General features: G+C 41.0%; 1 protein-coding gene and 1 long non-coding RNA gene across 2 annotated transcripts in view; both read right to left on the minus strand.

Moving 5' to 3' along the window:
* Positions 1–1,022: 1,022 nt before the first annotated feature.
* Positions 1,023–8,344, minus strand: LOC138968440 (uncharacterized). Its single transcript, XR_011456188.1, has 2 exons — positions 7,799–8,344; positions 1,023–1,854 (listed from the first exon to the last, which is right to left on the minus strand). It is a non-coding gene; the product is annotated as an uncharacterized lncRNA (long non-coding RNA).
* Positions 8,345–8,704: 360 nt separating this feature from the next.
* Positions 8,705–15,000, minus strand: part of LOC138968435 (uncharacterized) — a 7,195-nt gene continuing 899 nt past the window's right edge. The window contains exons 2-5 of the mRNA XM_070341015.1: positions 13,659–13,859; positions 12,237–12,320; positions 10,281–10,398; positions 8,705–9,631 (exon numbers count right to left, since the gene is read on the minus strand). Of these exons, the coding sequence (XP_070197116.1) occupies positions 8,982–9,631; positions 10,281–10,398; positions 12,237–12,320; positions 13,659–13,859 (1,053 nt within the window). The 3' untranslated portion in view covers positions 8,705–8,981. The remainder of the gene's footprint in view (positions 9,632–10,280; positions 10,399–12,236; positions 12,321–13,658; positions 13,860–15,000) is intronic.

The raw sequence follows: 15,000 nt of genomic DNA on the forward strand, positions 1-15,000 counted from the left end.
CACACACACACACACGCAGACAAACACGCACGCGTACACACACCGTCACACACACCCACTCACACACACACACACACACACACACACACACACACGCACGCACACACACACACACACACAGACACACACGCACGTGCACACACACGCACACACACACACACACACAAACACGCCCATACAGACAAACACACATACAGACAAACACACACAAACACACAAACACACACACACACACACACACCAACACAGAGACAAACATATACACACACAAAGGAAATGGGTTTTGCTTTGGGCACGGGCTGAGGGCAAGAGGAGATGGGTGTGGGTGATGGGGGGTTGCCATTGGAAGGTCGACAAAACAAATTCGGACAATGAAACGATGAGTATTCACGTATACCAGTAACCTTAAAACTTGTATTACATCTGAAATGATTTTAACAGTCCAGGTAAGCTAATGATTACGTTGGTAACAATAACGTGATAGAACACTGAGGGGGGAGAGAGAGAGAGAGAGAGAGAGAGAGAGAGAGAGAGAGAGAGAGAGAGAGAGAGAGAGAGAGAGAGAGAGAGAGAGAGAGAGAGAGAGAGAGAGAGAGAGAGAGAGAGAGAGAGAGAGAGAGAGAGAGAGGACGCCTGATTCAGGGTACACAACTCTGCTTTTTGACCAATGATTGTCATTGTTTCCGAGTTGCAACCCTTTATTTCGCTCTTTCGGAACACGACATTTTTGTCGGTGAAAAACATTATTTTTTTTAATTAGCTCGTAAATTTAGGACCAACATTTACTCTTAGCTACTTCTGTTAATAGCTTGGAATTTATCCCGTTTCAGCCAATGACAGCGTGCCCCCCCCCCCCCCCCCCCCCCCGCAGCCTCCCCCAACGACTTTGTGTTAAATGCTAGCTTTTTTTTTTTTTTATAAAATAGAAATGAAAACAAAAACCAGCATTGAAATGCCCTCCAAACTAGATAATAGAAGAACAAGAATTAGATCAGTCACAAATTTAAAAAAAAAAGTACACAAACATGTCAGTTTTATTTCATTGCATAGAGAATTGGTCAGTGACAATTAGACAGTGACTGAGTTCTAATAATGTGCTGTGTTTTCAATATAGGCTGCCATTACCGACAAAAAAAATTACCAGTCAAGCTTACACTCGCTAAAACATGATAACTAATTAATTATGCAAGTATGTTACAGTCGTGTATCTGGACCAAGCCTCGTCGACGCGTTTGGGCGACGTCAAAATCTTCAGGTACAGTCAGGTGACAGGTGACGTCAAATTCTACACATACACGTGACATGGACGTCAAAATCTACACATACACGTAATAGGTGACGTCAAATTCTACACGTACACGTGACAGGTGACTTCAATTTTTACACATACACGAGACAGATGACGTCAAATTCTACACATGACAGGTGACGTCAAATTCTACACATAAACGTGACTGGTGACGTCAAAAATGTACACATAAACGTGACAAGTGACGTAATCGTACACGTCTTTGCCTCGCACAGTGCTTCCGGGCCTCTGTGTTGACTGAAATGAAATCGTGAACAAACATCATTTCTGGTCTAGTTTCGATACATTGTGTGATAGTCTCCGAAATATGTGCAAGAATATTCCTCAATATTTAAATTAGCAGCAAAGCATTCACAGGTGCGAAACTTCTCAGCTTTTTCAGGATCGGTGACGACTACCTCAGCCCTTGTCCTAAACTCGTCAAGTTGCGTCACTGTGATGACGTAATCTTCAGGGTCCAGCTCATGCAGGTCGGTGTAATAGCTGTGTTGAAAACTGACGTTTGGAGCAGGGATTCCTTCTGCAATGCAGACACCCACCACAGACTGAAAGGGAGAGAAATTGTTGTGTTACTGGCTGGTGTTACTAGTTCACTGTCGTTCCGCATTCTCTCTCTCTCTCTCTCTCTCTCTCTCTCTCTCTCTCTCTCTCTCTCTCTCTCTCTCTCTCTCTCTCTCTCTCTCTCTCTCTCTCTCTCTTTCTCCTCTCTGTCTCTTTTTCTCTCTCCTCTCTCTCTCTCTCTTTCTCTCCCTCTCTCCTCTCTCTCTCTTCTTCTCTCTCTTTCTCTCTCCTCTCTCTCTGTCTCTATCTCTCTCTCTCTCTCTCTCTCTCTCTCTCTCTCTCTCTCTCTCTCTCTCTCTCTCTCTCTCTCTCGCGTTTTGTGGAATTCTCTCCCGGAATCAGTTCGAGTCCCAACGAGTCTCAATACTTTCAAAAAACACCTCTGATTACATTTAATGTCAAATTACGAAAAGTCACAGTGATGGAAGACTTCGTTCTGATTATTTTCAGATTGATCATATCTGTCTTCTTCTTCTTCTTTGTTCATGGGCTTAGACTCCCACGTTCACTCATGTTTTTAGCACGAGTGGATTTTTACGTGTATGACCGTTTTTACCCCGCCATTCAGGCAGCATACGCCGATTTCGGGGGAATCATATCTGTCCATATAGCATCATTGTTTTATTAAACATGTTCTGGTAATTCCCAATTTTGATCATAACGTAAGAATTTGAGTATAGCCTGCAACGTGTATTATAGTCCTGTGAATAGTTTTTCTGTCTTTTTATTTTGTATTGTTTTACTGTTATGTTTATCCTTTGTAATTGTTTTACGTTTGTATATATTTGTATATAAGATTAGAGTAGTCCCTCTCTGAGCGAGGGCTGGTTGAAAAGAAGCTTGTTTATATTGCTTATGCCACAACCCTCGTAAAATAAAATTTGATTTGATTTGATTTGATTCGATCTCTCTCGCTCTCTCTCTCTCTCTCTCTCTCTCTCTCTCTCTCTCTCTCTCTCTCTCTCGCTCTCTCTCTCTCTCTCTCACTCTCTCTCTCTCACTCACTCTCTCTCTCTCTCCCTCTCTCTCTCTCTACCCTCTCTCTCTCTTTATCTCTCTCTCTCTCTTCTCTCTCTCTCTCTCTCTCTCTCTCTCTCTCTCTGTCTTTCTGTCTTTCTCTCGCTCTCTCTTTCTCTCACCCCTACCCCCTTCTTTCTCTCCATCTCTCTCTCTCACCCCTACCCGGCCCCCTTCTCTGTGTATCTCTCACCCCAACCCCCCACCCTTCCCCTATCTCTCTGTCTCTGTCTGTCTCTTCCTGTCTCTCGCTGGTTCTGGCGTTTTACAGCGCTGTTCTGGATTTATTTACTCGCACATTACAACCTCTCCTCCCCCCCCCCCCCCACCTCATCCAACCATCCGAAGCATTTAGTGAGTCGTACGGCCTTGCCAGAGATGCGACGAAAAACATTATCAGATACGTTCCGTTCATCTCATATTTTGTGTTTGTTCGTCATGGTTGGTATGCAAAAGACTCGATAGAGGTGACAGACTTAAGTTTGAGATAATGCGTACCCTCAATGCAGCTTATCCCGGACTCGAAGCTCTGAACGCGACTCCTGCATTCCTCATAATGCATGTGTGTGTGTGTGTGTGTGTGTGTGTGTGTGTGTGTGTGTGTGTGTGTGTGTGTGTGTGTGAATGTGTGTGTGTGTGTGTGTGTGAATGTGTGTGTGTGTGTGAGAGTGAATATGTGTGTGTGTGTGTGTGTGTGTGTGTGTGTGAGTGTGGAAATCTCTCCACGCACACGGTAACTTAAGACCCCCTTAAGTTACAGTTCAACACGGAAATGTAACCTAAGGTGTGTGAATTGTCACTTAACAGTGTGATATGTCACCTAGATCTCAAATGTGGAAAAGCCGCTTATGATGTTGAATTGTTCCTTTGTTGAATTGTAACCCGAAGTTGAAATGCAACTTAAAGAAATATGTTGAAATGTCTCCTAATGTATTGAAATGTAACTTAATGTACTTCTATACGACAAGAATGTTTAAAGTCTTCTTTTCATAAACATCATCTATAAAAACATGTTGTGCATTTCTGTGTACATGATTTGTGGTAATATCATGATATTTATTAAAATTAAAAAACAACTTCTGATGAATAACATTAAAGCAAAAAAGCTGAAAAAGTGTCTGGCTTATTAACCCTCAGCGAAAGCTGAAGGGTTATTGTGACGATGACTTTCTGTCTGATGTCTGTATGTCTTTCTGTATGATGTCTGTCTGTCATGATGTCCGGATCCACCGATCTCAAAAAGTTATGAACCGATTTTGATGAAAATTTCAGGAAAGATGACAAACTGGGAGTGCTCCGGACTCTGTTCGTTCGTTCGTTAGCTAGTTTTACTTCCATGTATCTTGGGATAGATGTAAAGAAGACTGGTCACATTATACTGAAACCACCAAACCAGGGTCGGCAACAGGATAAATGATATGGGCACCCACAGCCCAATGCTGGATTCGAACCCGTGACCTCTCGATCATGAGCCCGGGGCTCTACCGACTGACCGATCCAGCTCCCCGGACTCTGTAAGCCTGGTATTTATTAAGTATCGCTGAGGGTTATGCGCTCTTATGCGTGCTCTTGTTTGGTATTGCTTTTTGACTCACATGCGAAGCAAAAGTGAGTCTATGTACTCACCCGAGTCGTCCGTCCGTCCGTCCCGTCCGTCCCGGCGTCCGTCCGTCCGGAAAACTTTAACGTTGGATATTTCTTGGACACTATTCAGTCTATCACTATCAGTACCAAATTTGGCAAGATGGTGTATGATGACAAGGCCCCCAAAAACATACATAGCATCTTGACCTTGCTTCAAGGTCAAGGTCGCAGGGGCCATAAATGTTGTCTAAAAAACAGCTATTTTTCCCATTTTCTCTGAAGTTTTTGAGATCTAATACCTCACCTATATATAATATATAGGGCAAAGTAAGCCCCATCTTTTGATACCAGTTTGGTTTACCTTGCTTCAAGGTCAAGGTCACAGGTGCTCTTCAAAGTTGGATTGTATACATATTTTGAAGTGACCTTGACCCTGAACTATGGAAGATAACTGTTTCAAACTTAAAAATTATGTGGGGCACATATTATGCTTTCACCATGAGACACATTTGGTCACATATGATCAAGGTCAAGGTCACTTTGACCCTTATGAAATGTGACCAAAATAAGGTAGTGAACCACTAAAAGTGACCATATCTCATGGTAGAAAGAGCCAATAAGCACCATTGTACTTCCTATGTCTTGAATTAACAGCGTATCGCGCACGTGCGGTTTATTCAGTGTCACTACGCATGCGTTCTGTGTCACGGGTTTCTGCGTCGTCTGCTATTCTTTTTTTCAGAGTAGCTCAAGTTATTCTGTTGTTGTTGGCGCGATAGCGAAATTTGGGAAGACTGGTTTCTCATGCATTCTCAGGGGTTTAGGCTTATATCTCACACACATATGGAGCGGCAATACCGAATATTTGGCCCAAGGGTGCTTGTCACTGGTCATTATCTTACCACATAAAAAATTGGTGCGAATACCTTTGATAGTTGCAGAGTTATGGGGCAAAAACCACAAAACAGATGAAATGTGCGTGCCCGCCCGCGTGCTTTTCTGTAATCCTGCTCGCACTGAGTTAGTAAACCAGTGACTAGTAACTTGCCGTAAAAACTGAAGTAATCAAAACCCATAAACTAACCCTAAAACCTAACCTTAACCCCTAAATCTCACAAAAATCGTACAAAAATTGAAGAATTAAAACTTTAAGAAAATGAGCAAATAGAATATATAAAAAAAAAGTGCAAAATCGCAAATATCTGTGGCTTCTAATCGGAAATTGTCCATCGATCGGCAGTACTATACACACTATTGCTTTTCAGGTTGACGATATCACTGAATAAAAAGTAAATAGTAGATATGGGCTGTTTATCCCCGAGTACGCAGTACTAGGGTCCTGCAGACTTTAATTGTGTGTCTGTCTGTCTGTCTGTCTGTCTGTCTGTCTGTCTGTCTGTCTGTCTGTCTGTCTCGACTTAACAGCTTATTGCTGGGAAACTACTGGGCGCAGTTCGTTCAAAAGTTGATACACTAACTTGATAATAGGTCCGATTGATCGTATTAAAACTTCATAATGTTACCTGGGACCTAAATGCGAAATATTCCACAAAAACGACTCTTAACGGGGGGAGGTTTGGCGGTGGGAGTACAACTGCCGTGCAGCTAATGGAACAGCCAGCTAGCTGGTGCGAATCACGTCCGCCTATGGCCAAAGTGATCCGGGATCGATTCCCGGCATGGGCGGTCTATATTTTTTTTTTTTTTTAATTCTTGTTTACTATTGTTTATTATGAACATTTTAATGTTTTATTTCACTCTAATAATTTTTTTAATTGTGTAAAATAAATAAATAATATTTTTTTTAAATTCCTGTTTACTATTGTTTATTATGAACGTTTTAATGTTTTATTTTACTCTAATAATTTTTTTAATTGTGTAAAATAAATAAATAATTTTTTTTTAAATCCACGTGCACAAGACGAAAGCACGTCCGCCTATGGCCAAAGTGATCCGGGTTCGATTCCCGGCATGGGTGGTCTATTTGTTTGTTTTTTTTTGCTTTTTTTTTTTTAAATTCTTGTTTACTATTGTTTATTATGAACTTCTTAATGTTTTATTTTACTCTAATAATTTTTTTAATTGTGTAAAATAAATAAAAAAATTTTTTTTTTTAAATCCACGTGCACAAGACAAAAAATTTCATACTGGGGGAGCGAGCCAGTCTGAAGAGTACTCGGGGCCAGCGTTTTTTATTTTGGGTTGTGACTGATGATAAAACTATTTTTCATTTCCCCCGTAAATTCCGCACACACTGTCACTTAAGATAACTACAGAGTTCAATAATAATCATCACAGACGAGCATTTTCTTCACAGCTGCACGAGGCAAAGGACAAAAGTCAACAGTGTCTTCAAAGTTTGTCAATAACATAAGTGTCACAGAACAAACGATCAATCCCAATAACATTTCATATGGGTGTTGAACTGTCTCTTAAAACGACTTAGGCACTACCCAAAATTTAAATATGCGAGCAATATTATTTTCACTTTTTTACAAACAAAAGTAGTAGCAAATGACATGTTCTAAACGAATGACAGCCATATGTGTCGAGTGAACATGTTGTGATGTTGACCGAAACTTAAGTTACAAATCAACAATTTCGTGTGTGTAAATTTATCAACATTCATTTTGTAAAAAAAAGTATCAAAAACCATTTTTCTATGTTTGTCTTTTTCTGTGTTTACTTTATACATGTAAAAGACGGCGCATGCCAAGTAGGTAATCATTTTGAGAAACCGTTTGGTTGTAATAACACTTTTTCCTTCGGATTTGACATTCGTTATTTTCCCAGCTCAAAGCAACACAAGACGTTGTCAAGACTCACATGTTAAGGCTGACATCTCTCAGAACCGGAAAAAAACCGTGTGTGTAAATTTCAAACTGGTAAATCTTAATCAAATGAACTAATTTGGCGACCATTTTACCCCTTTATCATTAAATTTGCTAATGAGAATCAAAAATGAATTAGTATAGTCGTTAAGTGACATTTATTGGAATGCGATTATTGGAAGCAGATAAGGTCGTTTTATAAAACAAGTTGGATTTTTATACCTATCTTGATATTGTAAAATCACATTTAATCAAAATCTGCATTTAGATTAAAACAATAGTCTCCGTGTGTGTGCCAAAGCTTAGGTTACATCTTCCACACGCGTCAGGTGTGTGTGAATGTTTGTGTGTGTGTGTGTGTGTGTGTGTGTGTGTGTGTGTGTGTGTGTGTGTGTGTGTGTGTGTAGAGCGCTTCCCGGACAAACTATCGAACAAAGGTTGCTGAAACCGTAAACGAGAATTCTCCCAGATAATATCGCCACACTTTTCCACTCACCCCGTTCTCCAGTTCCGTGAAACTGGAGGAGTTTTTGTCGATTTTGGCCGGCTTAAAGGCAATCACAGAGATATCCATCGTGATGACCTTGGACTCTGACCTCGCAGTGCAGCGAAACTCACCGGAATCCGCCAAGGTCACGTTGGGTAGAACCAGGATTGACTTGCTCCACCAACCCCCAGACACTGTCACGTCAGCGGTAGGTATGACGTCACCGTTGGGCAGTATTTTGGTGATTTCGGTTGTGGACGGCTCCGCCCCTCCGACCTCGCAGAGGATGACGCAATCATGCTGTTCTCTTTTAGGGTCAACAGCACAACACACCTTGGAAGGAGTAAACACATGAGATTTTTAAGAATCTTTTACATTTTTACTGGGATGTACCCAAAGGAAACCAAAATGAATTGACCCCGGATAGTGATAGAGGCTGAAGGGAGGATAAGAAAGCCAGCCGTGTATCAATGAACATTGGATTTCCCTTCTTTGAGCCATAATTATGACGTCAGAGTCCGACTAAAACTCACATATAATTAGGCGTCTAGCCGAGACTACAAAAAAGTGCATGTTAATAATGCGTTCAATCGTTAAGCAAAATAAAAGGGATTTTAACTAAAATCAATCCATACATAAATGTATGATATTTGTATGATATGTGTATGTTTGACCAAAATATGATATGTAAAACGCTAGGACGGTCTCGGAGGAACACTGACTGTTCGAATCTGTATCAAATATCATATTTTGGTCAAATATACAAATAACGTTCAACGACCAACCTTGGGAGGATCCCCCTTCTGGTCGTCATGGATGACGCCCAGAAAGGCTTCAGTGAAATAACCAAGCAAGCAATCAACCAACCTTGGAAGGATCCCCCTTCTGGTCGTCGTGGATGAAGCCAAAGAAGCCTTCAGTGAAATAACCAAGCAAGCAATAAACAAACCTTGGAAGGATCCCCCTTCTGTCGTCGTGGATGAAGCCCAAGAAGAAGCCTTCAGTGAAATAACCAAGCAAGCAATCAACCAACCTTGGAGGGATCCCGCTTCTGGTCGTCATGGATGAAGCCCAAGAAGCCTTCAGTGAAATAACCAAGCAAGCAATCAACCAACCTTGGAAGGATCCCCCTTCTGGTCGTCATGGGTGAAGCTCATGAAGCCGTCAGGGTAATAACGAGCCAACAAAGCAATCAACCAACATTGGAAGGATCCCCCTTCTGGTCGTCATGGATGAAGCCCAAGAAGCCTTCAGTGAGGGGTCCTGGGCGGTCCTCCCTGCGGAGCTGCACGCTAACGTGGGACTGCGCTTTGTCCAGCAAGCAGTTCCTCGAGCAGTTGAAGCTGACGTCGCCATAGATGTCGAGGATTCCCTCTGACTCTCTGTCAGACCTGGACAAGACGGTAATTTTCGCGTGGCCGTTTCCCAGCTCCCCGTCGACCTTCATGTGGGTCATGATGGGAGACTCAACGGAATATAAGCGGTAGCGGTTGAGTTTGTTCTCCGCCAAATTATCCTTCATGATCCACTTGAAGCTAAAATCGTCTCTAGACAAGTGGTCCGGGTCTCCCTCGACCTTGAGGGTCAAGTCAATCACGACGTCACGCCCGGGTTGGAATATGACGTCACTTCCTTGCTCGACTTGGAACTGGATTGCTGGGGCGAGCATGACGTCGGGGGTGCTGTACAGGTTGAGCATAGCTACGTGGACCTGCTCTTTGATGATGAAGTGAAGGAGAGTTCTCTCGAAGCGAGTGTTGACGCTAGTTCCCTCGTTATTTGGAACTTCAAATTCCACGACACCAAAATTTTGTTCCTCAAGTTTTGTCACCAACTCATTTGCTGGAGAATATTAAAAAAAAAACAGTAAATCATAAACAAACACAAAATTTAAGTAGAATTGCAGTACCTTTGGCACTGTCGTCAACCAGCAGAACAAACATACAAACAAACAAAACAACCAAGAAAAACATAAGAGAAAATGAGAAGAAAAAAGGAAGAATTTTTATTTTGAGAAATAGAAAAAAATAAGAAAAAAGACAGACAACAATAACAAAACAAATGTGCATCACATACAAAACGGAATCTCTTAAGGCTGGAGTCTTGAAACGTTTCCGAAAGTTATAGGAATCCTGAGGTCAGAACAAAACAAATGGAGACTAACGACTGAGTATATTGGATATTAGACTTGTCCACCAATCAACTACTGATACAATTATATTGTGGATATAACTAAATCAAACATTTTTTTTTAAAGTCATCTATCTTTCTAATTCGAGACACGTCAATTGGTCTAGTGACCTATCTTAATTCTACTTTTCCACAAAAGCGGCGTATGGCTGCCTGAATGGCGGGGTAAAAACAGTCATGCACGTAAATCCCCACTCGTGCAAAAGCATGAGTCAATGTGGGAGTTTCAGTCCATGAACGAAGAAGAAGAAGAGACGAATTATACTTAATTGTCAGTGGTAGTACCAGCCTTAATACTCACAGTCCACATTTAGGAGAATAGCTGATGGGGGACTTGATGCTTCGTATTCCACTCGCACTTGGAAGGTGCCTCCCGTGTCTTCCTTGGTGACTCGAGTGATTTGAAAGGTAGTTGCAGGCTGTTGGTAGAAATAACATCATATATCAGATATTAAGAGTGAGAGAGAGAGAGAGAGAGAGAGAGAGAGAGAGAGAGAGAGAGAGAGAGAGAGAGAGAGAGAGAGAGAGAGAGATTGACAGACAGACAGACAGACAGACAGACATACTGTCAGACAGACAGACAGACAGACAGAGACAGAGCCAGACAAATGTTAATTTTGAATATGTGATTGTGTGGACTCTACTCTGCATTGTGTCAATTTGTGTTGGTAAAATTGAGCAATTGATTCAAGAAACATGTTCAAATGTAAACTGAGAAACTGGTCTAATGTTAGCTAAAAAAAAAAAAAGTAATTTCACAATGATCAACCATATCGGAAAGACACGTAAGTTACAATAGTTGAAACAGAAGTACATCATTATAACAAACGCATACCAGGGATTTAGGCCACTTACACAAATAATCGGTCAGATACCCCATCCAATTACCCAACCCTCGTTTGTATAATTCTTGGCATGTCATCATTTTCAAAAGTCTGTATAATAAGGTCTTTCTCGTAGATTTCTCTGCTTTTTTCAGACTTGTTTCAACACACTCTGAACATGCCACAGGCAAAATATAGGAAATTATTAGCAGCGTCGATTGTGGGGGTTAATAGGTGTCGTATGTTTTTAAGATAGTGCCCCTTGTTGACCCTTTGCAGTGGTAGAGTCGGGCTGAAGCGCCAGTGGTGGAAGTTTTTCTTTATTGAATAGATAATATAATTACAATGTGTTTGGTGTGTCAGAATAAGAGTTGATGAGGGCGAGTAGTAGCTTACTGCAGTATCTTGGAATACAAAGATTAGTTTCGGTCTTTTGCGGTTCAAACTCTGTACACGTAACATTTTCTCGAATTGATAAACAAATCTTCAATTTTATAGTCCCTAAAATAGCCCCATGCATGCTGTACGTCAAATTCTAATGTATTCTTTTGCACTCCTATTTTTCGACTGTCACGCTCACAGAACAAAACATAGGACGCGCCGCTTGATACTAACTGTAGTTATGTAGGGTTTCTCCCCCCAAATCTCAAAGTGCACTTCATGCAGATTTCCAGAAACTCTACATAAGTCGAGTTTCTATACCGTACTTCACCGCGCCGTTCGATATTTAACTGTACTGAAGTAGACTCTTTTTTCTTAGGGGGGCGGGGGGGGGGGGGGGGGGGGACCTACATAAGTAAAATTAGTATCAGACGGCGCGTCATAGATACCGGTTAGCCAGGAATGCAGTGAAACAGGACAGGTGTGAAAGACGTGCACCCAGCACACCTGCTCAACCAGAGAGGACATTGTCGTGCATCTTTGAGGCTTCCCCGGGCTTGATATTTACCCAAATGTGACCCTCCACCACGAAATGAGTCGCATGTCACCTCGCGAGGTTCTGCGCAAGGCTTAATAAAAATCCGGGGAGTGTCTGGTAACAGTGTGAGGGTCACCTTCGTCACAGGCTTATAACTCAAACAGTTTTCGCTCTTTTCTACAACGGTTTTCACCACTGGATAGAGCATAAAAAAACTCTTTAGAAAAATGTAAAAATATGAAAATCATGCAAAGGTGACATGCGACTCATTCCGTGGTGGAGGGTCACAAATTTGGTCACAGAACTTCCACCTGGGTAGAACAAAAACTACTATACGTAGTACTTAACCTTTAGAACACAATATGATACTAATCCACTACTACAACTTTTGTTCTTAAGCACTATAGAAAAATGTTTTGATTGTTTTAGATGATAAAAAAACAACGTTCATTATTGGCCCCTCAGTTCGACTTCACACAGGATCAGACGAAATTTAAGGACGTTGCAGATTTACTTTTGGAGAGACAGGGTAAGGCGTGGTTTCGGCGACTGACGTTTCCAAAAGCCTATTGCACGCCCCGCGTATATCTTGTAGTTCCTACAATCAAAAAAGAAAAGAAAAAAGATTGAAAAGAACATGAGAGCATAATTATTTGTGTACATACTTAACAAGATTTATAATAAAAACATAAGAGGATCATCATTTGTGTAAATACTTCACAAGACTGACAAGAACATAAGAGCATACTTATTTTTGTGCAACCTTTACGTGAATGATAAGAACATAAGAGTATACTTATTTGTGTACAAACTTTACATGAATGATAAGGACATAAGAGAATTGTTTTGCACATACTATATACTGTGTTAATACTATATACTGTGTTAATGGTTCCTGAAAAATTCATGTACCACGCTGGCTGTTTATTTATAGATATTTTGTAATATTGTGTTCTACTTGGTGCTTACAAGGAAGGTTATGAAGCGTTCAATTGCATTGTTTACACTTTTTCCGGTGTAAGTTTGTTTTGTTTTCAGTCTCTGAAGTGTTTTGGTTCGTATGTCACAAGTCACTCATATCTAAACGAACTGAATTATCACTCATAATGATAATAATAATAAACATTATTCTTTAGCGCGGTTCAGTGCCAGATAACAGTCTCACGGCTCATGGTACTTACGCTTATCCAATGACATTTATTGCAGAACCTATCAGCAAAACACTAACATTTGTATGTACCCATTGACACATAGTTGCACATTCACCAACGCTAATTCATTAACATCACCACATATATGTTAATACATAAAACATGTACCGAAGAAGAAAGCCATACATGTACCCTGGAAAAGGCATTTGGGCAAATCGCTCACCCTTCTCTGTCTGTCTGTCTGTCTGTCTGTCTGTCTGTCCCTATCTCTTGGTTTCGCTTTTCCCCCTCTCAGATTAGAACTCTCTCTCTCTCTCTCTCTCTCTCTCTCTCTCTCTCTCTCTCTCTCTCTCTCTCTGTCTCTCTCTCTGCCTCTCTCTCTCTGTCTCTCTCTGTCTCTCTCTCTCTGTCTCTCTTTCTGTCTGTCTGTCTGTCTCTCTCTGTGTCTGTCTGTCTGTCTGTCTCTCTCTCTCTCTCTCTGTCTCTCTCTCTCTCTCTGTCTCTCTCTCTCTCTCTCTCTCTGTGTCTGTCTCTCCTCCCCCTCTGTCTCTGTCTCTCTCTTTCTCTACCAATCCACTCACACTCCTCCCCCCTCCCCCCCCACAAGTTTGCTAGTCAAGATTGCAAGGTTGGTGTGAAATTTAACATCCTTTTTTATTACCACTTTCGAGTAATGACACATTCTGTGTCAAATATTAGCCCACACTAATGTTGAAAGTCGCCGTCATAGGTTCTAAATTTAAACGTTCTCGCTCTGCCATTACTCTTCCAGATCTAGGACCTACTGTTTTGAAAGTATCCAACTGGAGCCTGACGTTTAGCTCAAGCATTCCTTTGTCAAGGGAGTTAAAACGTTGATCAAGGGAGCCGATTGTCTGATCAAGGGCAGTAACTCGTTGATCCAATTTTCGATCAAGCGAGTTTAGTTTCTCATCGATTGAGTCGATCATGCCTTTGATTTGGGCCAAGTGGACCAGGACGTCAACCTGAAGAAAAAAACAAGTCGCGTGAAGCGATATAAACACATTTAGTCAAGATCAACACCACAACCCACACATCGTCGAGACTACATTCAGATAGTCTCGGCTAAATATACCGACGACTGAGACGGGTCATGTTCGCCGCCGCTGTTGTACTTACTGACCCTATTTTCTTTCATTCTGAGCAAATTTTTAGAGTAAACATAACATATCTATATATTTTTGAATTCAGGAGAAGATGAGAAATACAATGCAATCATTTTTTAATCTGTTTCTGAAAATTCGGTTTTCATGACAACTTTAATGAGCTAACTAATTAACTAATTTTTAATCTTCCAAGCTTAAATATAAATGCAATCCCATAGTCCGGACTTCGTCGAAGATTGCTTAATCCAAATTTCAATCTATTTGGTTGAAAAATGAGGGTGTGACAGTGCTGCCTCAACTTTCACAAAAAGCCGGATTTGACGTCATCAAAGACATATATCGAAAAAACGAAAAACATTCTGGGGATATAATACCCAGGAACTCTGGTGTGAAGTTTCATGAAGATCGGTTCAGTAGCTTTCTCGGAACACACAAACACACACACACACACACACACACACACACACACACACACACACACACACACACACACACACACACACACATACATCCATACATACACACACCACGACCCTCAACTCGACTCCCCGTCCATGTTAAAACATTTTAGTCAAAACTTGACTAAAGGTAAAAAAAACTCCTAAAGAGACATCAAAACATTAAATCAATATTTTGTCATAAAAGACTGACACTGAACTTTAATCAAAATAATTATGTTGTCATCAAAAGATTGACATTGGATACTTTGTTTCATATATCACCACCATTTCTAGTAAGTCCTGGGCTGACCGAGACAGTGCTAGCTCAGTGGTGTTTTTGGCTGAGTAAACCTGATTTGCATAAAACGAATTCTCTGCATGTAGGGTAGCTTATATTTTCAATTAAAACATAGCGCATAGACCGGACCAAGTCATAAAATGCTTGATCAAAGTTTCAATCACTTTGTTTAAAAAAACAATAACAAGATAACAATAACAATTTACTCACCAGTACGAAACACACGAACAATTAATTGAACCGGATTTAATTTGATTGTTTT

Source organism: Littorina saxatilis, linkage group LG6 (assembly GCF_037325665.1).
Source record: "Littorina saxatilis isolate snail1 linkage group LG6, US_GU_Lsax_2.0, whole genome shotgun sequence".
NCBI classification, from domain to species: Eukaryota; Metazoa; Mollusca; class Gastropoda; order Littorinimorpha; family Littorinidae; genus Littorina; species Littorina saxatilis.